Here is a 25,673-nt window from a genome sequence, read left to right on the forward strand (position 1 = left end):
GTCTGACATAACTTGTTTTCCTGTAGCAGCATCTATAAGTTTATCCCTAAAGCGCTATTGTTGACCATGAAATGAAATAATTCAGTACTGCTGTAAAATGACCAAGGAAGTTACCCAATTTGGATGACTGAAGTTGACAAGGCATGTGGTTGACATACAGAAGCACAGCCCCTATCCTGCTCATTATAAAGCATCATTGTCTAGCTGAGGTTAGCGACCTTTATTTCTGTAGTACTTAGTGTGAAAGAGCATTGTAGCATGAATATAAAGTAATTTTCAGTTACCTGAAATATGTGTTTCTAGAGGGAATTTTTTTTTTGTATATGATGATATGCCCATACAAACAAAGGTCAGTGAGATGTGTTCCCAAGAAAGCTTACAACTGAGTCTAAAACTGAGGTGTAAGATGGGCGCAATGCTTAAAATTAGAATGCAGGTTGGTATCTGAGCAGCAAAGAAAAAGCTTGATCATTTCCACAGTGGAAAAGGTCAGGAATGTCTCTTTAAGATTGTGATGTTGTTGCAGCTTGTTTTCTTGCCCCATTAATCAGAATGATGAAGTGGCAACATGAGGTATTCCACTCACATCCAGAGTATCTTCCCAATGTACACTCGTGATTGATGCAGCTCATTTTAGAGAATTCTGTCAGAGAGCAGCATCACACAGACAGACTGTTGCGATTGTACAGGAAGATTCTATCAAATTCTAACCAAATGAAGAGAGGTTTGTTTTCCTGCTCAGAGGTTTTTCCTTAGTATGCCAGACTCAAATAGTTATTTTGCCAGGAGTCAGGCCTTCCTTCAGACCAAACAGTTCTATGGAAAACTGTGAAGCAAGGTCTCTTCTGTGATTAGAAACTTCTCTGCTCATCCCATAATTTGGAGGAGGTGCAACACTGTTTTGAAGGGAGCTTTAAGGCAAACTACAGAAGTTTCATGTAGTATTTTTATTGCTGCTGCTCCCTACAGGCAGTATGGTCTTGATTAGAGTAAAGGTTTTGTATGACAAAAGTTAGGTGGAAATTTGCTGCATACCTGCAATTTCCAAATTTACCAAACCTGAAGATAACTATAGACGAGGTGACAAAGTCACATACATTAAAGCCTACATGAAACATTTTTAAATCCCTGTTCCCCCCCCCCCCCCCTTTTCTTTTTGGCTTTCTTTGTCAGCAGGGTATTCTGTAGGACTTAACAGTAAACATACAAGTGTCCTTACACATCTGCTGCCAAGACATGTTTGTTTATGTAAGTACCCTTTGCTGGTGTGTATCCATGTGGGGACTTTCTGAACAGGAGAGTAGCCATGTCAAGGCCAGAGCTGGCTCTCAAAACCAGGGTGTTGCCTCTGTATTGCATGAATGCCCTTCTTCTAGAAGATGGAATTAAGTTATGATAATTCTAAATTACTGTAGAGTATTGTAAATTAGTTGTATGATGGGACATCATGTATGTGATAAGATTGTTTGTTGATTTTAATAGCCTTTAGGGTGGCAACTTGAGAACTAGGGAAACGCATTGATTTAGATTGTTATCAGGTAGCATTATATAGAGATTTTGGTAGCAGAAATCAACAACAGTGAGTATTAGTTTTTAAAACCATTCCTGCAGCTGTGACTGATCTCTCAGATAATGCTTCATATTAGATCTGTACATAAGATCCCTCAGTATAAAGATTCATAATTTGAATCTGGAAATGCAGCTTTTTTCTGAGGCTGTGGCAGCATTACTGTAAGAGCTGCTGAAGTCTCTGAGCGAGACAGGAGGGGAGGTGGATGGCGCATGGAGCTAGCACTCCCATATTGCCTGTGGACAATTTGCTGAAACCAATTTTCTGGTTTGAGTAAAAGCAGCTCAGCAGCCTGCAGCTCTGGTGATTCCTCAGGGCCCCTTTTGTTTGATGCAGGTGAACAGGGGACAGCAGGTCCAAGACAGCTGGCCCTGAACAGAGATCATCAAATCATCTGTTGGTTACCGAGCAGTGTGAAAATACCTAAGGCTCAATGAAAATAGTAACAGACTGCTCTGTGTACATTTTTTAATAATAAAAATGCATCTCATATTCCCAGGCAACACATTTTCAAAAAGGCTGCAGGCAAAAATACCTGCTTTGGTATGAATTGTAGGTGTACAGGTTGACAGCGATTGCCATCTTGTGTACAGTGATCTTCCTAGAAATGCACAGGACCTGCTTTGACTCAATTACAGCTGCCATAAAACTTTAAAATAATGTGAGCATTTCACATGAGGGTCTACTTTACTTAATAAAAGTGGAGTTGTACTCTTTTTAATTACCCTAGCAAGTAAGACAGTGTGATTGGCTTGATATCTGTGAATGTGAGTCTTTGAAAGTGCCCTCTAGGGATTCTTGGTAATAAGTCTCTTGCCAGGTATTGCAACACATGGGAGGAGGGGTTAATTGATAGCTCAATTAAATCTGGTTTCTTAATATTAAGTGATTAGTTTGATATATCTTGCATATGCAGTATACAATACTGCTGTTTGTGATAGCTAGTTTCTACTTTACTGCTGCAGTATAGACAATATGTTAATTTTAAACACAAGTCTCTTTACTGCCACCATTCACTTGATTTTTATTTCTTCTTAATTTTTTTTTTAAGGGCTAATAATCCTAGATAATGAGTAGTTTGTGTAGCACCACATTATCTTTTAGGTACTTAGTTTGTGTAATCAGCATACGAGCTTGTAACAGCAGATCAGTATTTTCAGCTATGAAATCTGTGACATTAATGAATGCTTTTTCTGTCAAGAAAGGGAAGTAAGTCCTTAAATTGTTGAGGTTAGGCCTTCCCACTTCCTCCTCCCCGAAGCATATGTAAGCACAGTGTTTATAAGAGCCTTTTAGCCAAACTGAATAGCAGCTGGCAGGTTCTGATATACCAGGCATGGATACAGGAGGAGCATCCCTCCAGGAGCACAGCTTCTCCACGCCCCATGTGTGTGTTCAGTTGCCCTTGCCCCTCAGTCAAGTGGTCTCCCTGTCCCTCTACCTGCCTGTGTCTCCAGCATTGCATGGTCTTCCAGGTTAGACAGCTTTCAGTTGCAGAGTCGAAACATGCAGACTGGTGGAGATCTCGGGCGCATCTCCGGGGGTGGGTGCAGGGAGCATCAGTTATCTCCTCCTTGGAGGGGCAGCTGCAGCATGGCACACAGCTTCACTGGAGGTGCTGTGGATCAGAAGGCAAGCACGGCAAACACAAGGTGCCTGGCTGCAGCTAAATAACTAAGTCCTGGTGTTTTGGGAAGACATGGTATTCTGTGTTCATTCATGGGGCTGTGGTGTCTGTTGCTCGGGGAGAAGGCAGTAGCTCACCTTTCTGAAAGGTAAAGGTATAAGTTGTCTAAAGATTCACTTAACGTAATTTTTCTTGCAACTATAAGCTTGAAAGGGTGTGGGTTTCTTCTCTAATTAAGCTGTTTGGCAAATGCAGATCTGAGAACCTTAGAAGTACAAAATGCACAGTCCCAGCTTGATTCATAATAGTTTTAAGTGGTGAACAAGACTCCAGGGTTGATGTATCTTTATTGAGAACATCCCTACTAATAAAGCTTAATATGAAGGCAGCATGTTGGAAGTCTGCCATTGTTGTTTTAGAAGTAGCATGCAGACAAGAATGGATGTAGTTTAATTGTAGTGAGGTTAAAGGATCCTGCAGTGGTTCAAACGTTTAGGTTTTGCTCCAGTTCTGGCGTTCAGACCTTTCAATAGACTGACTTTTCTGCAATCTGATTCAAAGTCTTTTCAGGTTGATAAAACTGGGTTTAGTAACCAAACCAAGGCAACTGTCAGAATAAACAGTACTGAAGTATTTTGCTGTGGAAACTTGCATAGCTGCCTCCCGAGATGAACTTGAGTTACCTGGATGTTTTTCTTAGAGATGCCTTCTGCTGTCATTCTGACAGTACAACCTATGTTCTCACCATGGTACACAGGCCACTTGGTAGGTGCCAAAGTAGTTATCCTTTACTGGAGCAAAGTAGCAGTAGTACAGAGTAGAATCATGGAACAGTTAGGGTTGGGAAGGACCTTAAGATCATCTAGTTCCAACCCCCCCTGCCATGGGCAGGGACACCTCACACTAAACCATGTCACCCAAGGCTCTGTCCAACCTGGCCTTGAACACAGCCAGGGATGGAGCATTCACAGCTTCCCTGGGCAACCCATTCCAGTGCCTCACCACCCTAACAGGAAAGAATTTCTTCCTTAGATCCATCTAAGCTTCCCCTGTTTTAAGTTTTAACCCGTTACCTCTTGTCCTATCACTATAGTCCCTAATGAGCAGTCCCTCCCCAGCATCCCTATAGGCCCCCTTCAGATACTGGAAGGCTGCTATGAGGTCTCCACGCAGCCTTCTCTTCTCCAGGCTGAACAGCCCTAACTTTCTCAGACTGTCTTCATACGGGAGGTGCTCCAGTCCCCTGATCATCCTCGTGGCCCTTCTCTGGATTTGTTCCAACAGTTCCATGTCCTTTTTATGTTGAGGACAGCAGAACTGCACACAATACTGCAGGTGAGGTCTCACAAGAGCAGAGTAGAGGGGCAAGTTATGGTCATACTAAACAAGTATTAAATTCTGGGAAATCCATGTGGTTTATGGATATATAGCACCTTCTGCTGTTTACCACAGATGAGACCATTTGTGTTGATTTTAGCTTTTTAAATCTTGATAATAGTGAAATGTGATCTCACCTGTAATACTGTATAATGGTGTTCTAATGGTAACAGCAAATCTGTACTTGGCTTAATACTGTGAGATATGCAAGTCCTCCCATGTGCTCAAGCTGGTTTGCATATGGGGTTTTGCTGTAATAAAATTGTGTAGTTTGGTTGTGTGCCACAAATTAAATTGCAGCAAAGATCCCTTTAAAATCCTCTGATTCTCAGCCTTGGGAAGCAGGAAATGGCATCACCCATTTGTGTAGGAAATCAGTTCCTTCAGGCTGAGACAGCACACAAAATCTGTTTCATAATAAAAAGCTTTTAAAATAAACTTCAAGGGAAATTACCGTTGTCAGTTTCAAAAGCTGTCAGTTAAAATTCTGACAAATCAGCTGTGGAGAAAGGTGATGGTGGTGGTATTATTATGCAGCAAGATGTGTTACTGCTGAAGTCATGGATTTTGCAGGAACCTGCAAACTGCATCCAGTTTGCTCCGTGTGTCTTACCACAGCACAGTACAGAACACATATGGCTACTTGTTTGGTGCATTCCTGCTATGGGATAAACGTTATTTCTTGTTCGGCAGCCTGCCTCTTGTGCACTTGTTACAACAAGTGAGTATGCAGGTTATAAATTTGGTCATGAGATAAACACAGAAAACCCAAACCAAAATAACTGGCATTGTAAAAATTAATGAAACTGTAGCATTTATAAAGGGGAAAACAAAGCAAACAAAACACAGTTGGTCCATTATTTAAATGATCTTGAAATGATTAGCATGTTATTGCCTTGGGTGATACCTGGATTCCTCCCCACCTTAAGGAACATTTGGTTTGACAACAGGAAAGGCATACATATGCTGTGTGTCTGTTAATTTAGCTAATCACAGAAAGAAAGCATAACTTGATCCAGTGTGTAAGAGAGTACTTAGATGGCAGGAAGTGCAGGAATGGCCCCCATTCTTCATCTTGTTTTCTTTTACTTTGCAGTCTACTCCTTTACATCTAGCAGCAGGCTACAACAGAGTTCGAATAGTCCAACTTCTGCTTCAGCATGGTGCAGATGTGCACGCGAAGGACAAAGGGTATGTAAAATGGAATGAGTTATTATCTGTTTGCAGAAGTGGTCTTGTATTAATCAAGATGAAAAATTATTTCTATTTCACATTGCACCGTAATCTCTAATAGCTGGCTGAGAATGTGACATTTGCTTCCAAAGTCTGAGCGTGGTTTGTCATAAACTTGTTTTAGAGCCCAAATAACAGATTAGCTGTGATTGCACTCAAGTCTCCTATTACACCTTTAAATTTTCTTCCAGACCTTACTCTTTTTTTCCATGCACAGACTACCCTGTGAAATCATGCACTAATCTTATTATTTTAGGAAAGGCAATGGGGAGAAGATGCATCGGCTTAGGGGGAAAAAATGTGCATTGAAAAATTTGTCTATAGTTTCATTATCCTGTTGCATATATACATAGATGTAATTCCAAGTAATGTCAATAACTCTCATTGCTCACAGCTAGTGCTCTTTGGAGACCTATTTTGATTGATGTTGCCTGCAAAAATCAAAATACAGAAGAAGCAAAACTATTCTATTTTTGCAGTATGGATGTTGGTTATGTAAGACACCAACCGTAAGTGTGCAGCAGTCAGAAATCTGGAACGATAATGTTGTTCTGAGCCATAAGTTTCTGAACTGTAAGGTTATGATTCTTATGGTGGTCTCATAGGAAGGCTTAGTCCTAACAGTGTAGAAACTGGGACTCTGGTTAAGGGCATGCATTTTGTATTCAGAGTCCATAGAGGTAAGATGTTAATGAGTGCGTGTTCTGTCTCTATCAGAAAACTTAATGTACTTCCTATATCTTCCTTTTCTGCTGTTAAATGTTGAAAGAGATGTTAAATTGAGATCTTCGCTTTTTGTTTTTTTCCTCTTTTCTTTCCAAAGCCGCTCCCAAGAGTACTTAAACTCTTGAATATTGACTGATTATAGCACTTTTGCCTATACATTTACCCCAATTGCTTTTTTGATCAGAATTGTTGTGAATTGCATGATGACACATTATGGAAGTCAAAAAAAAACCCTCAAAACCCCCCATAGTAAAGCTGCATGTAATACCTGCTCAAGTAGGTCCAGCACTGTTAATCAAGTTTTGGGCATTTCAAACTTCTCTGAAATTTCAACATCACTTAGTAGAAAATTCCCATGTGGATGCTTTAATGAGATTTGAATGCTCTATCTGGAAAGTATGAAAAGTATAAAAGGTGATTAAGTTAAACTTGAGCAGGGGGTACGGAGGGGAAAGAAAAAAGTGAAAAATTATACACGTACTTTCTAGTAAACCTAAAGCCAACCTGAACATACTTGGAAATGCCTGACATCCCAGTGAGCTCCCTCTTTTTTTAGCAACATCACACATTTACAGTCAGTGTGTGCTTTGTTCGTCCTTGCTGTTTCTTATTTATATATAATTTATAAGTGAATAGGCTATAAATATATGTCATTTATTGTTTATGGGACTAAATTGGATTACATTGATTTTATAGACCTGTTAGAGTCTGTTCAATAGGGTCACTTCAGAAAGAGTCTGAAGGAGCTGTGCCACCTCTTCAAAATGGTTGTCACTTCTAGTTACTCACAAAGAGAGGACCACAGCCAAGGAAGCAGCTCTTTTCCCACTGTTCCTTTCGTTGCCTTACTGCTATTGTGCACAAAGTCACAATGTGCTGGAAAGGGGAGGGTATGCTGCAGAAGCAGCCAAGTGGATCGCTGCACTGACTGTCTTTGCTGATGAGACCTTGAAGGCCTCAGTCCTCTTAGATGACGATCATTTTGGAAGGGGGCAGGTTTCTTGAGTGCTCTGTGGGCTGGATGCTCTCTCTCTCACACACATACACTCAAAAGTTGTAATTAAGAAAAGAAATGATGGAAAATAACAGTTTGACAAATTTTCCTCTCCTGTAATAAGTGTTGCTTCTGAGAGCATTTCTCTTAAAATTAAGTTTACCCTGCTGTCTAGTACTTGATGCGCTAATGCTCTTTGAGTTGATTTTGCAATTCTGGGGATCATACCTTGTATTTTTCATAATTATTGTTTTCAGTATATTATGCATCCGGATTTGTTGAGCCATAACTAGCCTGTCTTGCTCAGCTTGAATGAAACTCATTTTGTCCTCTCTAATAATTATCCTCGTTGCATCTCCTTTCCAATATCTGGCTTTTTTATTATGTCTTGCACTTATGACTGAATTCCTATTATTTACTTTACTAGTGTCATTTTTTAAGTATGGTCTCCAGTAATATAGCTGTCCAAAAATTACAGGGACTCTCTGAGAGGTATCTTGCACAGTTGAAGAGGTTGTGCTGTAAAACATGGAGTAAAATCAGGTCATTCTACAGTCTAGAGCAGGAATTTTATTCTTGCTGGATGTGGATATTTTCTATGGATATTTTTACATCTTCATAATATATGCGGGAGTTACATTAGCGTTATCTGGGGGAGTTTTGCCTTTCACATAGCATTTAAAATACTCAGGAGTTCATGTTTAGGCAGAAACAGAACAATGACTTCTCTTGAGCAAATTGAATGTGGAATGGAACTCTCCCTCCCGTTAATAGCTTCAAGAAAGATCATTTCAAAGCCAATTAATTCTAATCTTAGTGGTAGATTAAACATCTGTGGCCTCATAGGACAAAAAGAATTTTAATGCTACTCTCAAGTAACGTGCTATTTGGGAAGGGTAGATTTTTCCATTTGTTTGTGAACCTTAATTTTTAAATACTTGAATGCTTAAATATTTTGGATTTAATTTGATTTCTGTTCATCTCTCAGTAGAGAGAAAATTGTTCCCCCTTCTGTAAAAATGCCACTTAAATAAATTCTGTCATTTGTCTTCTTCCATACAGTGGTCTTGTGCCTCTTCATAATGCATGTTCGTATGGACACTATGAGGTTACAGAGCTGCTGCTTAAGGTAAGCAGATCGTGTATGTCATTTCAGAAGGCTGCAACTGTAGGTCTTTCTGTGGTACAGTATCAGTGGGGGCTTTTTTGCCCTACCTGATTTCTTTGGGTAGGTAGTAGAGCTTCATTTATTTGAATTTTTCTGTGGAAAAATCTGTTCTACTAAAAACTTGCTTGTACCAGTATTTTTATAGTGAACTTTTGTGTATGTGTTCATATACCTAAGAGGAGAACTGATTTTTATAATGAAATGACAATTTATAAGCTTTTAGTTATTGATGATGGTTTCTTACTAATACAAGGCTTTCTTTGCTGTGCTAGCATGGCGCCTGTGTGAATGCTATGGACCTCTGGCAGTTTACGCCCTTGCACGAAGCAGCTTCCAAGAACCGCGTAGAGGTTTGCTCCCTCCTGCTGAGTCACGGTGCGGATCCCACGTTAGTCAACTGCCATGGCAAGAGTGCGGTCGATATGGCTCCAACACCTGAGCTAAGAGAGAGACTGACCTGTAAGTGGTTTCAAGGTGGAAACTGTTGTCAGTGGGTGTAAAGGGGTGCTTTTTGTTCAAGCCAGCTTCCTTGTACTTCACAAGTAGATGCAAAGCAGCAGAGTAACTGCAGCACTTTGAAGTATGCAGATACCCGTAATACACTGTTTGTGGTATTGCCTGGTTTTCTTAGGTTTAAAATTTTTAAGGCAGCGCTTAATCATAGGGTGGTTTTTATGCTTCGAGTCCAGTTAAGATACAGAAGAGCCTCTGTATCCCACTTAAAGAGTAACTTCCAGAACGTAGGTAGCTTCGGTGTGCAGGCTTGGAGATGGAAATTCCAGGACCTTCTTTTGTAGTCTTTGAAATTCGTATGCTGTTTACCAAAGAGTGTTTCAGCTCTAATTTGAGTTTGTCTGCCTTTGCCTCTACTGGGGATTCGTGTGTTCATTGTGATAAACTGTAAAGAGATAATTAAATGATACAAGTACGGAAACAAAGCATTATGAAGGCACAGAAAACTCCTTGAGAAGTAAATTCTGAACTCAATTATAAGTAAGCCTTTGGTTTTGTCTGTCAACTTCCCTGTCCCGCAGAAGCCACCTGACACACTAAGAATATGATCCTGCAGTACTCAAAGTCACAGCTGGTCAGGTTGTCGTCTGTCACTATTCTTTGCGTGTGAAGGTAGTGAGATCATTTGCAACAGAAAGCTTGGCTCTAGGAGAAAAGAGGAGGGCATTAGTATCTTCTAGATATTCCTCTACTCTCTGGGCTAAATTGGGAGATGCTTCTGGCTTTGAGGCTGGTCAAATTACCATTTGTTTAAATTAGCAAGCAAGCAACTAAAATCTATTTAAATTTTGTTTTATTTCTGTATTTATAGTTCCTCGAGAGGAGTGGGGAAAGATGCATAGCCATTAATATCCACTGAAATGTATACACAATTGTGAGCGTTATGCCAAATTTGGCAGTAGCTTGATGGGACATCCTGCAATTGCATACCCAAAATAACATGATTAGTATTTGGTTTTATACTTTAGGAATAATATCACATTTATTTGTTATTTCAGGTTTTATTTGTACTTGTGCTTTGAGTAATGCTTTGTTTAGAAAGAAATACTAATTCTGTTTGAAATGAAAACTAGAATGTTGTTATATTTATTCTTATTCCTAAATCCACAAATGCACCAGATGTTAAAATAAAGGGGGGAGAAGAAAGCCCCTCTTAAGGCGCTTAGTATTACAAGTTTGCTTATGAAAGAAAAAAACTGATATTTCTACTGAGATTGAGCTTATTTTCTTTCTTGTTCTCATGTTCAGACATCATTCTTGCTAACCCAGCTTTCATTTGTACATTTTAAGAGAAATTTTTCAAACTCAAAATGATTTGAAACTAAAATGAAGGAGTTGCTGAACTGAACAAGATGTGACACTGAAAATAACAAAATTACCTCTCTGTACTTGGAAAGATAGAGCTGCTATCAAAATCTGTTTCATCTTTATAGTAGACTGGTTTCAAATGCTTAGCTGGTTAGCTTTCTTTAAGAGTTTTAATATTTTATATTCAAATGATATGTATTTATATAAATTTATACATATAATTCTATAAATATATTTATTCAGGCTTTACCTTGAATTATTTGTCATTGTGAATACAATGAGGTTTCTGAAAAGCAGTTAATGCTTTTCTCTAAAGAGCATGCAGTAGCACTGTGCTCACTTGAACACATAGTTAATTTAGAGGTCCCATGCATTTAAAATCAAGGAGGTGGAGGATAAAAGGAAGAAAAGCTACAAGGATTTTACTCAAGGAATCACTTCCCCTCTCCTTTAGTATGTCCCTTTGGTTTCATTAAATCATTTTCTGTGTCCCAGGTCATCTATTATCTGAAGATGTACAGAAATACTCTTTATTTCCTCTTAATTGAGCATAGCTACCTTTCTCCAGTAACATTTATAAATGTGCCATGTTGCTGAATATGAAATGCATCTTTTTCCTCTAACAGATGAATTCAAAGGACACTCTTTATTGCAAGCAGCCAGAGAGGCAGACCTAGCCAAAGTGAAAAAGACACTTGCTTTGGAGATCATTAATTTTAAGCAGCCACAGTCACATGAGACTGCACTGGTAAGATTACACAATCAATCCATTTGTTTTATGATAAATGTGGTGGTAGTGCTATTTGATGAGTTTTATTTCTACATTATGAAAATATATTCATCATCTGAGATTGAGGATTTGCCATCAAATACATGATACATAAAAATTAAATTCTAGAAAAAACGTCATATAATTTTTTATCACTTTTTTTTTTCCCTTCCTGGTAGATTACAGAATCTCTCCAGCCACTCCTCACCTGTTATGTTTCACTTCTCTTTCCTTTTTTGCCATCATCCTCTTTGTTTTTTAGACCAGTTGCTGTGGTTTTTCTGGAGTTAAATTCTATTCCAGTGGCCCAGTGCTTCCTTCATGTTTTGTGTTTGTAAACTTGGATTACAAATTTTCTTCATAGGGTACAGAAAATTGTGGAAATAGATGCCAGGTGTATATCACAGGTCTTACAGGATTGAAATAGTACTCACAATGCCATATTAGCTATGGAAACAGAGGTCTGAAAATTTCCTGGCAGTATCCTGCTCTTATTATTTGAAGCAGCAGTGCAGGAAAAGAACACAGCTGGTATCCAGATGCAGTCTGGATGTTGAACTTAAGAGGGACTGATTGTGTTATTAAAACAATTATAGTTATGATACTTTTATTCCAATGGAACATTTTCTTCACAGTGGTAGGTCTCAGCTCCAGGCATATAACTGTATATTTAGTATTACAGACATTGAGATTTTGATCAGAACATTCTGTGTTGAGTACCAAGCATCCATATGCTCTGTTCTCTCCATGAAGAACTCGGCATCCTAGCCTGAACTTAAAAGCAAGACAGAGAAGAGAGATTTACAGGCTGAACATGAAGATAGTATGAAATTTGAAATTATGTTATCTTTTTCTTCCTGACTGTATCAGCTGCTGGCATGTAGCATCTCTTTAGCTGTGTAGTGATCACTTCGTAGTCATGTGGTGGTGGTTGCTCTTCTCCACCTGCTCATTCTGCAGACAGCGAGGCAAAATGAGATATTTTGGCTCTATTAATGTCTTCAGTTCATTGTTCAATAAGTGTTTGACTGTGATCTCTCAGTTTTTGCCTCCTGTACTTGAGATTTCCAGGTGGCAAGACTTAGCCTTCAGGATCAGATGAGGTTATGTACAATCTAATCAGAGTCCCTCTGTAGAAAGCTAGGCTGTTTCAAGCACCGTCTTCACCTCCTGTGTGCATTATGTGCCGGTTCTGTCCTGATAGTGGGTTAATATAGGGGTTTTTGTAAGTGGCAAATAGCTTTAGAATTAAAATTTTTTTTTCTGGGTAGAATAACTTAGCATTGATCACTAGCTTGTGTTTTCAGTATGTTATGTGCTTCAGCAGAAATATGATGGATACTGTAAATTTTATAGTCTGATGTTTAGCAGAGTAATTAAGAGATGAAGTCATTGATCTTAAAGCTCTTTGTCATCTGTGTAGTTGAAGCATAATTTATGTTTACTTTCTTGCAGCACTGTGCTGTGGCCGCTGTGCATCCCAAGAGGAAGCAAGTTACAGAACTATTGCTCAGGAAAGGAGCAAATGTTAATGAGAAAAACAAAGAGTAGGTTTCCAAAAGTTCTTCATTTTTCAGATGACCCTGTCATACTAGGAACGTAAAACTAATGTACTCCCCCTCTTTTTTTTTTTCCTAGTTTCATGACGCCTTTACATGTTGCAGCTGAAAAAGCTCATAATGATGTCATGGAAGTTCTGCATAAACATGGAGCAAAGGTAACCTTATTTACACATATTTAAGGCAAAAGGCAAGAAGAAGGGTTATATTGGTTATACACCAAAATACTATATAACACTAACCAGTGTTAGTTTTTATGATAGTTGTTGCTTTTTCTTCTGTGTGCCTTGTGCTTCTCACGTTAACCTTGAAGTGTGTTTATCTTGTATCAGTATAAGATGTTCAGGAATCCCATTTGAAAATTAGGTCTTCTTTCCAAGTAACTGAATACAGGCATTAGGAGTCTAGCTTACTCATTTGTAATGAATCTTGCTACTCGTTTCTAATAAATGTTTTCATCTAGGTGCCTCTTGCTGCTTTATCTTGTTGGCTTGAAAATATCCAATGTCTAAGTTTGCTGATGCTGAGTTTAGTAGCCTACTGCTGGGCATCCTCTTGCTTGCTTCTCATTCTCTTTGTCAGATTGTTTTGCCATGCCCTTTAGCCATTGATAGGTGCTGACCAAAGTAATTCATGAGTCTATGGTGAAGCTTGCTTAGAAACACGTGGTACAGCAGAGGAAAATATAACTGTATTTAGAATGTGGTTTATGCATCTTTCAGAAATATTTCAAAATGACATTGAGTTTCAGCAGTAAACTTGACATGGTAATGGTATACTTAGCATTTAATTTTCTCAGAAACTCTTCTTGATGGGTACTTTATTTGCACTGGTTAAAATATACTTAATCTCATTAATTTGGCTTTCATGGGAGCTCCACATTACTCTCTTTGAGTTTTTATTTTCATTCAGGTAGCTAGAAATTAAGAAATATAACTGTAATAACAATCTAATAGTCAGTCTTGATGTTCTAGGAGGTGCTAGCAATGTAATTGTATGCATAGTTAATACTAAGTCTTTTTATTTTGAAACAATGAATTATAATTTCTAAGCCTTTATGAGAGCTGATTGCCAGATTTCAGTATCTGATTCACTTGCGGTGCTTTAATGGCGTCATGAAATAGCTTAACAACAATACCATGACAGAGTTAATTGCATTTGAGAATGCAGTGCAGTGGAGGGGGAAAGCGGGCCCAGAGGTCTCAGTTATAGTCATTAAAACCGTTCATTGTTGTTTTCCCAGATTCACTCTTAATAGCATACATACGCACTCAAAGTGAAAAAAAATACATTTTGCCATAGAAATAGATACACCATTTCTTTATGGATTTGATTTTGCCCAGGGATTCAGTACTGATGGTATTTGGATAGGCACTGAACTGGATGTGCTGGAGTTTCAAGTGTATTGATAGCAATGTACTACCTGCTTTGAAATAGAAGGACTTTCTGTTCTGAGAAGCCTGCTACTATACTGTAGGTAATTAATTTAATGCTCCCTTGAAAATTTAGGTCTGTGTAGCTAAGTTAGGAGTAAGCTCAAAGACTTCATCCTTACTGGAATGGCCTGATTTTATTGTTTGTGTCAGGAGGTGATCCTGCCCCTTTACTCTGCTGTTGTGAAACCTCACCTGGAGTATTGTGTGCAGTTCTGTTGTCCTCAACATAAAATGGACATGGAACTGTTGGAACAAGTCCAGAGGAGGGCCACGAGGATGATCAGGGGACTGGAGCACCTCCCGTATGAAGACAGGCTGAGGAAGTTGGGGCTGTTCAGCCTGGAGAAGAGAAGGCTGCGTGGAGACCTCATAGCAGCCTTCCAGTATCTGAAGGGGGCCTGTAGGGATGCTGGGGAGGGACTCTTCATTAGGGACTGTAGTGACAGGACAAGGGGTAACGGGTTAAAACTTAAACAGGGGAAGTTTAGGTTGGATATAAGGAGGAAATTCTTTCCTGTTAGGGTGGTGAGACACTGGAATGGGTTGCCCAGGGAGGTTGTGAAAGCTCCATCCCTGGCAGTGTTCAAGACCAGATTGGACGAGGCCTTGGGTGATATAGTTTAGTGTGAGGTGTCCCTTGCCCATGGCAGGGGGGTTGGAACTAGATGATCTTAAGGTCCTTTCCAACCCTAACTATTCTAGGAGCACATTCTGATGATAGCTTGTAATTCTTTTATATCCTGAAGCAGGGGTTCCTAAATCATGATGCATCAGGCACTTGGGCTGAGTGATGGTGATAAGAAGCCCATAGTTATCTGTGGTCCAATGTTGAGTGGTGTGTTTCGTTTGTTTTTTCCATTGACAGTATGCAAATAGAGGTATATGACACTCATTAGAACTCATTCTTTGTATCGTGATGTATGCTTGCTAGGTTATTCTGTGGCTAGCCATTCACATTTATGATCTAGTAAAGCACTTAAGTGCATGACAGCAGACCACTCATAGTTAAAATTAAGCATTATTTCTGTATTGCAATAGATTAGGTCCCTCTTTGTCAGTCTCCAGAGTTCCTCAGCTGTAAAACGGTAGGTAATGCAATCATGGCTTTTCATGAGAGATAGGTCATTAAGACTTACGAAGCATTTTGAAATTCCCAGATGTATATGTTCTAGAGTATTAATTAGTTAACTAGGCATATTTAATCACTCTAAAATATTTGTGTTGCTTGTATATTGCCATTTGACCTCTTGTTCATGCTTTGACTGTAGGCATTCAGTTCATCAGACACTCTTTAACATTGATATTTATTTATTTCTGGTCTTGGAACATGACAGCTTTAATCCCTTAAGCATGATACAGGTTTTTTATTTTCTCCATTTGTTATATTTCTGGAAGCTTTTTCTTCCTGTTTACTTACTTAATGCCTTGAATTTTAGTTACTTCATAAGACGTAGTCAGACATACTCTTTGATCCTGTCTAGTTATGATTTTTACGGGAGGGTTCTTGTGAGCTGGTGAATCAGGTCCCACTGCAATAGCAGCCTCGCAGTGAATATCCATTTGTTCTTCAGACAGCACTGTCCTGCAGTTCAGATACCTCTTTTCCATTTTGATGCTTCCTTTGCTGAATTATTTGCAGTGAATAAACTGGTTCTTCTTAGCCTTTGTTTTGGAAGGCTAAAAGCCCCAAACACTTAGTCTTCCCTCATACAGGAACATTGGCATTTCCTGATCATCCTTATAACCCTTCTCCTCACTAGCAGCAGAGGAATAGTTATGATAGGTGGACCACTCAGTGGATAAAGAACTGGCTGCATGGCTGCACGCAAAGGAAATCTTGGAGCTCAGGCAATGAGAATGGAATTGATTCCTCCACTGCCTTATATGATGGCACTTATATATCTCTAATGTAAATGCTGGACTGATGTGTTCTTGGGTCATGTTTGCCTTTTTGGTACACATAACACAAGAGTACTCAGACCCTTCCAGTAGTCTTGTAGTACCCAGAGACTGTCAGGGTATTTTTCTTGCAATTTTTTGTATTCGTAACCCTTCTGCACAATTCTGCTGTGCCAAGATCATTAATAAAGATATTAAAATACAATTATCCCACAAGCAATTGTTGAGCAACTCACCCCCTTTCAGTACATTCAGTTCTTTTACCAGTCTCTATTTTTCCATATAAAATAAATTAAAATTTCCTGTGCGACCCCATATCAAACGCTTACTGAAGTGTGGATGGATGACACCTACCATATTTTCTTTACTTTGCAACCATTACTTCTGTCAAAGGAAAGGTGCTGTATAAGTCAGCTTTAATCTATCTTCTAGAAACCACTACTGATATATATAGAGGGAAACAATTTGAGACAGATGAGTAACTAGGGCTTCAAAGAAAGTGGAAATTTCTTCTGCTGAAATACAGTGCCAAAAGGCAGCCACCTGATCCACAAATACAAAATCCAGTAATGGATTTAGGAGACAGTCGTGAAGTTTTTTAGGTGGAAAATAATTTGTGATTGTTTTAGCAGAAGAGAGGAAACTGCTGTTTTCATAAGGAGAAGCTGTGATTTGTGTCAGACAGCAAAAGTGAGATAATGGGAAGTATGTATACTTTTCATGTTTTGCAAAACAGGCTGAAGCATGGTAAAGACTGTTTTAGGGTATTTGCTTGGGATGAATAAGAGATGGCTTGTTGTCTTGGAACTGGATTTGATTATCCTTTATTTTATTACTCTGTAAATTTCCTGTTTGAAGTATGTTAGACAATAATGAGTGAAGGCCTGCTTAAATAATGTGCTGATCTAGACTTATTTTACAGCAGTATTTCTAAGAACATTTGTATTGGCTAGAGTTAACCCATATTCACAAATTGCTTATTTTGGTGTGTTTTGCTGGCCTTCAATGACAGCACAGACTAGATTTGTAATTTGAACTGTGAAAAAGTCCTTAGTGCACATCACTTGCACATCAGCATGTTACATCTAAGCAATGCTCGTTCCATGGTCAGTGAAGACACTAACTTGTTACTTGAGTTTGCAAAGTTGACTGTCAACTGTACGTCTAAAGCACAGATGAGAAACCTTGGGGCTTCCTAGAGTTTTCTTCAAGATGTTGATCATAAATATCTGTGGTTTCAAGTGCCATAACCAGTTTTACCTGTTTGCCTGAACTGCAGTGTGAAACAGCATTTCACACCGCTTCTAATTTGATGTTGGATATCCTCAAAGTACCTTATGAAAAATACAAACAGAGCATCTTTAAAGAATCTTCAGGCATAAACTATTATATTAGACCCATGAACAAATCTTCAAATGCCACAACTGTATCTTTGAAGATGGTTAAAATCCTTTGTTTAAAAAGAAAATCATTTGAAGGTGGTGAACTAAGGAAAAAGTCACCTTCATCCTGTTTTGTTTCACTGCTAGGTAGTTGGATACCTCTTGTAAGTGGCTCCTTGTCTGAATGTATAGATACATGGGAAATTGAAAACGTTCAAAAAGACAGCTTTCTAGCTGTGCAAAAGAAAAGGATTAAGGCCTTTTCTGAAGTGGAATGATTGTTGGAAAGACCGACCTGCAAGCATGCAAATACACTGGTATCTTAGGCAAGTGTAGACATGCCATGATGAATACTGTTTAACTGTGTTATGTTTCCAGAGGATGCTGCTGAAACTATTCATCTGCAAGAGAAAATGAGCCTTTTCTAAGGTCATGTCCAACAGTGTCTCTGTTCATAATGGTAGCAGAAATGGCTTCATTCTGCTCTGCTAGAAGCATCTTTCTTTATAGATATTTGCATAATACAATTATTTCTGTGTGTTGGAGTAACGTGTGACCAACCTTTCATGACCATGGATTTGAAAACAGTCACCATTTAGCTAGACGCACACAACAAGGTTTGTATGACTTGGTTGTGTAATACATTTGCTTCCAACATTTTGGGTAGAGGTGTGATTTTCTCAGAAAAGAATAAGCATTGAAAAATTAAATTTCCTTTAGAAATGCAGCAGGTTCTGTACTATGATGATTAACAACACAAAGAACTGTGTGATCTGTTGCGATTGCATGGTTTATTTTCTCACTGCTTAGACATCCAAACTCAGTGACATTAATCTTGAGCTTTTATGCAAAGGGACAACTGTGGAACATATGGCTGTATCATGTAGGAGCTTTCAGAGTGAAACTAGACCTTCTTGTTTTTCCATTGTCGTCTTCTGACAGAGCTTGAAATTGCCACCAGTGCCTCTTTATTCCTATCTTGTTTATTGTTGGTGATGCTCAAAGACACAAGACATACTGCAAGTTGTCTTCAGAATAAATACAGCAGGAGAGCAGTTAAAACACTTGCATTGCAGAGGAGGATACTCTGATACTGGAGCTGCTGGCAGAGCACAAGTTTTACATGTGATTTTTAGAACGCACATCTAGAACCATCTCACAGAGAAAACTTCAGTGCTTGGAAGATGTCACATCTTGAGCTGCTGTAGTGTCAAGGATTAGGGGGGGGATATTTAGGGCATTTGATATGAACAGAAAGCTGATAAGATTGTAAAGTCTTGCCAGGAAGGTTTCCTGAATAGGCCCCAGCTGTTGGACTACCAGAAGTGCCTGGCAGCCAAGGGAATATTGCTGTAGCTGTGTATGCTGCTCCAAGACAGAAGCAGTGCAAGGGGAAAAAAATCTCTTTGGTGTCTGATGATACATGACCATTTTGATTTCTCTACTGCATCTATCCAGGATGGGGAAAAAGAAATGAAAAGGATTTTCCAGAAAAACACTTTTCCCCTGATAAATGCATTCTGCTTTCAATGCTACGGTTTGAGCAGTGGAGTGGCTGCTTTAATGCTAAAAGGTGAGGAGAGCAGAGACAGTCTGTTGGGGAATAACAGCTGTCAAATCTGTCATTTTTAACTCCTTGCAGAAAATTTGTCTGTAAAGTAATTCAGGAGATGCAGCCTTCTAATTTTACCTTGCTTATAAAGGGAACCAGTTGAATATTTCTCTTGTTTTGATTAGTGCAGCTGGAATAGTCACACAAATAAGGCAGTACACCTTGGGTATTTTACATTTTTTCAAATAGAGCTTAAACTTGACCTTTGAATTTGAAAGGATGTATGTTTTTAGACCTTCTGTTGGGCAGTGGTTAACTCAGGCTTACATCTTACGAGATTTCATTTTTATGGTAGTCTTAATTTGTATTTCAATTTGTAATGCGCAAATTGATTTTCATTTGGAAATAAATCCTATTGCCTTCAGCCTTAGTGCAGTATGTTCTTGGGTTGGTTTTAGACAGTGCTGCATGATTGATGAGAGCAGATCTGCCTCAAAGTGGACATATTCCCCATGAAATTGCCCTGCAAAGCCTGATTCTGCTCCTGAGGGGAAAAAAAAACAGTTTCATTTCGTGCATGCATCCCTCTGTCAGCTCTTTGTCCCAGGAGTAAGCAGGCATTCCTTCAAATGGCTGGCATTATATTCTGCCACAGGAATCAATTACTGGCAAAGATAACTATTTGGAGATGGGTGAAAGGAGACCTGCATAAGACATGTGAGATGATGGATCTGATGACTCTGCCAGTGTTCTTTTCAAATGAATATTAACATTTTTTCCGGGAACACAGTATCAAATTGTGCAGCATGAATACCTTGCTGCTGTTCTTCCACAATTTGTTCAGCACAAGCATGTTTAACACAGGAATTCAGAGTTACAGAAGATGTTAGTTATGATTCTCTTTCTTGGGGAAAGAGAGTTACCACCTTCTTCCAGAATCCACAAGTCTCATTTCATTCTGCCTTTACTATCACTAAACCTGTCTAGCCCCGGACTTCTGCTTTTCTCCATGCCCTTATCAGTGGTGAAAGGTATCCGGTGTCCTGAAAGAGATGAGGATCATCATCTGAACAAAATGATGGATTTGGGACATTCAGCATCTAATTAATATTTATGATTGCAGTAAGTTTTTATTTAAAACAATACTTTTAGGGAAATCCCATTAGAGTGGCATGAGCTGAGCATGGTTAGAAGAAAGCAGATCTGTTCTCCTATCCATCTTTCTGCAAGAGAGGTTTGTGATCTGAGAAATTCCTGCTTTATCATTCTGTAGAATTGTTTAGGGATATGGGAGAATTTCAGACAATATCGAATCACACCCCGCTTTATTTATGGGATAGTTCTTTATTCTTTCCTGAGGCTTGATGCTGTTTTCTTGCAAGCATTTTACTCTTTATTTTCTTTTTTTCCTTCCCTATCTGGTAGTAGGTATTTTCTACAGTTACCCCCCTCATTAAATTAAGTTTAATTACAGAATGTGTGTCTTGCCCAAAACGTTCTTTCACTGTTTTTTGTGGAAAGGTAATAGGATTTGCAGACTGCATTTTAGGTGAGAAATAACAAGCGAAACCATTGTTCTTTTCCACCACAAAGGTTTTGAGAAGCTTAAAAGGTGGGTTTTTACAGTAACAGTCGATTATGCATGCGGTTCACAGCCTGCAGTCCGTAGGCTTGGAAACAGATAACAGGTTCTGAGCTGTTTGCAGAGAATAGGGAGTATTCTGTATTTCATAATGTGGTAAAAAAGCTTTTGGACATTTGCATTTAAATTTGTCATGCGTCGCTGCTAGGTACAAAGTGCCTTCTTGAAAGGTTATTTTCATCAAGGTTTTTTTTTCACTTTTTAAAGCTCTGTCTTACTCTCTTCCTTTCTCTGATAGTGAACCCATGGAGATACTTTCAGTTATTTAGATACTCTGATAGATCTTGACAGACAAATAGGTTTCCATTATATCATACTCTTTGAAAGCGATACTCCATTTTGCCTGTTTATACAGTCTTGTAGTAAGTAGAATTATATCCAGTTATACTTAACATTTCTGTAAAAGTACAAAAATAAGGAGATGGACTGTTTATATCCAACTTCTTTCCTCCCCCTCCCCCCCCCCCCCCAGAATTCCTGATCTGACATCATTTTTTTGCTTTAATTCTTGGTAGTAAGTATTGTTAATTCCCCTTCTGAGGATGACAGATGGTAATTTCCTTAAAGCTGGAAGGCCTTTCAATTATTTGGTTAATTATTTACCTCTTCCTCCTCTTCTCTGAGAGTTCTGCTTTTCTTGCACAAACATTGATCTTAATTGAATTTGTCCAAAGCTTGAGCACTATTTTAAGTGTTGTTTTGGGGACCCTGTGTTGTCTCTTAGCCACACCAACATGTTAGCTGTGCATTGTTAAAAGATAGGAAAGCATCTGCAGTAAATTGTCTTTACATTGGAGTGTTTACCTGTTTGTCATTGGGTTTTTTTTTTTTTGGTTGCAGTGAGGAGGAATTGATAGATAAATTTGTATGACGGAAAATTCATGTTACTGCTGCTCTTAGAGACAGGGACAGGTGCAGGCTTTTAATTATAATAATATTTTATATTGCTGCTGATTTTTCAGATGAACGCACTGGACACACTTGGTCAAACAGCCTTGCACAGGGCTGCGCTAGCAGGTCACTTGCAGACCTGCCGGCTCTTGCTGAATTACGGCTCTGATCCTTCCATCATCTCTTTACAAGGCTTCACAGCGGCGCAGATGGGAAATGAAGCAGTGCAACAGATTCTCAGTGGTGGGTAAAAATAAAGGCTCATGCATTTGAACTTCAGCTTTTCCTTTTACAGCTGTGGATCTTACTTCTTTTTCAATACAAGAGGCAAGCAGTTGTTTTGTCATCCCTCCCTTCTGCCATTGCGTGCACAAATCTACAGTATGTGCTTCATGATACTTTTCAGAAGAGGAAGAAAAATATTAAAAAACCCACACACACACACACCAAAACAAAAAAGGCCCTGCTCAATTCAGTGCTTTTGTGCCAATTGGGAAGAAAATAAACATCTTGTGGATTTAGAGCTGTACAGGGAGATTGTAGGAAGGCAGATGTGGGTAGTTTGGGGTGGTTTTGATAACAAGTTCCATGGCAACTGGAGTATTGCTGAACATGTGAGAAACCTTTTTCCTCTCGTGAGCCACCCTGTTAGGTACTCTGTATGTTAGCAGTCAAGGCAGAGTGTTACTGGCAAAAATATACAGATAGTTCCTAAACCATTTGAACTTTTACTTAAAATCTCTTGCTTGTACAGCAGGGAAAGATTTTATTGTGAAAGGGCTCCAGATACTATTTAGATAACAATTTGTTTATATCCTGCATTCAAAAAGGTGAATAGAAGTTTGGAGAAGATGCCACTATTTTTCATCTAAGTGCTTGAGTGTTGGCATCCTCATATCCATGTCACATTTCCTTCAGAAACAGGGGATGAGGAGTGGGGTAAGTGGCATTTTACAGCAGTGCGAGGAAGGACTGTTTTGAAGTATACCCACTCCTGAGATGTAGCTGGTTACATGGGTAGCATTACCTGTTTAAAATATGCATGTGACTGTAAGTATATGTATTGAGAGAGGTTAGCTATTAATCAGAAGAAAGTAATCATATCCCCTGTTCTTAAAAAGAATAGAAGTTTGATTTAAAAACCTAGTAAACTTACAAGGATTCTGAAAACACTCATTTGATTCTGAATTAAAAATTCATTTTCACTTGTTTACCTTTTCCAAGAAGACTAATTGCAGGTGTCATACTGTTCAAGGCTGAAAGATTCAAAAGCTGAAAAAATGCATTTAGGGTAGAGTTATTGATGCTTCATTTCTGTATTTCAAAGCTAGTAAATGAATGCTGAAATTATTTACCAAATATTACTGTTCATTTTTGTAAGATTGGGTTAAAGAAATGCTTTTTTAAACTGTTCTAGTTGTCTTGATAGAGAGTGCTACCTGAGTCTTGAGTTCAGAGCTTAAAATACTTTGCATATAGTATTAGATTTTTTTTCTCACTCTTGGTTGCTGAACTACTTCCCAACTGTGAGAAAAGTCATGGCAACACCTTTCTAATGGTGTAATGGCCAGTGGATACCACTTTAGTCTAGCTGCTTGTGATTTTGGTTGCAACTGGTAGGAGTATGTCCGTGTAATATAAGAAGACTTGTAAACTGAGCTTGTTTATTTTTTCAAATGCTTATTAGAAAATGGTGCTACTTTTGCTTTTCTTGAAGAGTAAGATTGGTTTTATTTCATTGCTCAGTGCAACTTTTTGGTACTCTAGTTGTAATCTAGTGGAATTGAAATTTCTCTTTCCTGGAGTAATTAGATTGTGTTTCTGATTGATTTCCTTTTTTATCCTCACCGAAGTTAGTGTATTTGCTATCTTATGAAGACAAGAACCAGAGAGAAGAAATAAAGAATTGCTAAGGAGCAGAGCTTTGGATCCAGTGTAGGATTTAGCCTCACCTATCCCTACCTCAGGACACTGAGGTGGTGATGCTGTTGGAAAGAGTAAGGGAAGGCTTAACTTAAGGTGAAGAAGTTGTGAACTGAAATCTTAACCTGCTCCAACAACAGGAGTTTGATGCATGCTATACTCTGCCACAGTCACTAACATTTGTGTCAAACTCCTGCTGCCATCCTTCTCTTGCAGCATCTGTTTGAATCACTTAGAATCATAAAATCATTTGGGTTGGAAAAGACCTTTAAGATCATAGATTCTAACTGTTTGCTAGTGGAACTGCTCCTGAGGACTGAGGTAGACTCAAGGAAAGTTTCTGGCAGCTTTGGCTGTATTAAACGTGCCACTGTCCCTCTTCCCTGAGCTTTCTTAGCCTTTCCTTCAACTGAGAGCATTTCTTCACCTAGCAGTTGAGCTTGTAGGAGTTGCTTCTCACTTCCTCTTCCTCCTCTTCCTGCAGTGAGTATGGAGGCAAGGAGGTAACAAAAGGCTACAAAATACAGGTTAGGAAGAGAAAATAGGACTGCAATAGGAAATCATGGAATCATAGAATGGTTAGGGTTGGAAAGGACCTTAAGATCATCTATTACATTGAAGTGATAGACAGGTTAATGTCCTTGTGTAATGATGCCTACTTTTCCCCTCCTGTGGAAACTGCAGTTACAGATTATATTGCAACGTCAAGAATTGACTGGATTCTGCAGGGACTGTTAGCCTGTAAGAAGTACTTTCTCACATCACTGCATTTTCCTACTGGGACATAATATCAGTTCTCTCTACATTTAAAGAAGTCTTTTAAGTATTTTTGGTGGAGTTGCATGCCCATCTAGAATATGTTTAGCTTATTACAAGAAGACAGTGACTTCCTTACAGCATTCTTACACAGAGGATTACAAGCCCAAATTCAGCTTGTCCAGTTTGTTTGGACTAGGAAGTAATTTCTGTCGCTGATCAGGCAACACGCTGCTAAAATATCCATTCCATAAGTCCTTGAGCTTGAGAGGAGTGGCTTCTACAATAGAAAGCCGTTTCTCTTAAAAATTAAGTAATCAAGACTGCCTTTTCAGCTCCTTTTTGAGCCACACTGAAGAGCTCTAGGGACAGCTAATCCACTGCTCCTTTCCAGCCACTTCTTCCTCTTCCCTCAGTGCACGCTTCCTTTTTCACAGCCATATTTCTAACGAAAAGTGGGGTAAAAAAGAGTTTTGATGCCACAACCTTTGATTATTTTACAGTAATTTATAGAGATACCGTTTTTTCTCTTAAGGTTTCCTCTTAGTCACGTATCATTCTTCTGATTCTGTTTTTAACCACTCCATGTTTATAACAAGGGACTGATCTCATTGTTACTCTGGAGTGCAGTACAAAACTGCAGGCACTTAACCATGTGGCCAGGGACATTTTAGAAATCCCATTCCCTTTTCACTGCTTCATAGTATGAGATCTAATCACAAGTGCAGAGTGCAAAAGCTGTAATTCAGATGCTGGATTGAGCATGTTTACCCCTGGCTGCTCACTGGCCCCAATTCAGTTTGCTGAAAGGTGCTTCTGATCATCAGCAAAACTTTGAATGTGTCCCAGTGAGCATGTAGATTTCTTACATGCAGAAGTAGTCATTTTTACCATACATAGGATGAGCAAAGCATTGAAATTCCATTTGGCAGAATAATGTCAGCTCTAAATCTGACAAGAGTTTAATCTAAATGTCAGGAGTCTAAATCTGTCTGGTTTACACTGAAACTAAGGCTCCTTGTATATCCATTTAGGTAATATGAGCTTGAACATCACAACTCCACATTTGTTTTTACAAATGACAAGAGACTGTTCCCCACCAGTTTTGAAAATGTTGAGCACAAGTTAATATAACTTAATGATCCTAAGTAATCCTAAAACTTCTTTCTCCCTATGTAGAAAGTACACCTGTGCGCACATCTGATGTGGATTATCGGTTATTAGAAGCATCCAAAGCTGGAGACTTGGAAACTGTGAAGGTAGGTTTCAACAATTCATGTTAATTTTCCACTTTGCATTGCTGTGCAAAGCTTGTGGAAGCCTCTGCTATGAGAGTTATGGAAGTAGT

At 38.9% G+C, this 25,673-nt stretch overlaps 1 protein-coding gene across 3 annotated transcripts in view; it reads left to right on the forward strand.

The window, feature by feature from the left end:
• TNKS (tankyrase) overlaps nucleotides 1–25,673 on the forward strand; it is a 139,949-nt gene that overhangs the window by 88,750 nt on the left and 25,526 nt on the right. For all 3 annotated transcript variants that reach the window (XM_062637562.1, XM_062637563.1, XM_062637564.1), the window contains 8 exons: nucleotides 5,671–5,765; nucleotides 8,590–8,656; nucleotides 8,968–9,154; nucleotides 11,143–11,264; nucleotides 12,741–12,832; nucleotides 12,924–13,002; nucleotides 21,718–21,889; nucleotides 25,505–25,584. In XM_062637562.1, coding sequence (XP_062493546.1) covers nucleotides 5,671–5,765; nucleotides 8,590–8,656; nucleotides 8,968–9,154; nucleotides 11,143–11,264; nucleotides 12,741–12,832; nucleotides 12,924–13,002; nucleotides 21,718–21,889; nucleotides 25,505–25,584 — 894 coding nt within the window. The remainder of the gene's footprint in view (nucleotides 1–5,670; nucleotides 5,766–8,589; nucleotides 8,657–8,967; nucleotides 9,155–11,142; nucleotides 11,265–12,740; nucleotides 12,833–12,923; nucleotides 13,003–21,717; nucleotides 21,890–25,504; nucleotides 25,585–25,673) is intronic.

Source organism: Pezoporus occidentalis, unplaced genomic scaffold (assembly GCF_034315485.1).
Source record: "Pezoporus occidentalis ecotype Australia unplaced genomic scaffold, CSIRO_AGI_Poc_V1 ctg53, whole genome shotgun sequence".
NCBI classification, from domain to species: Eukaryota; Metazoa; Chordata; class Aves; order Psittaciformes; family Psittacidae; genus Pezoporus; species Pezoporus occidentalis.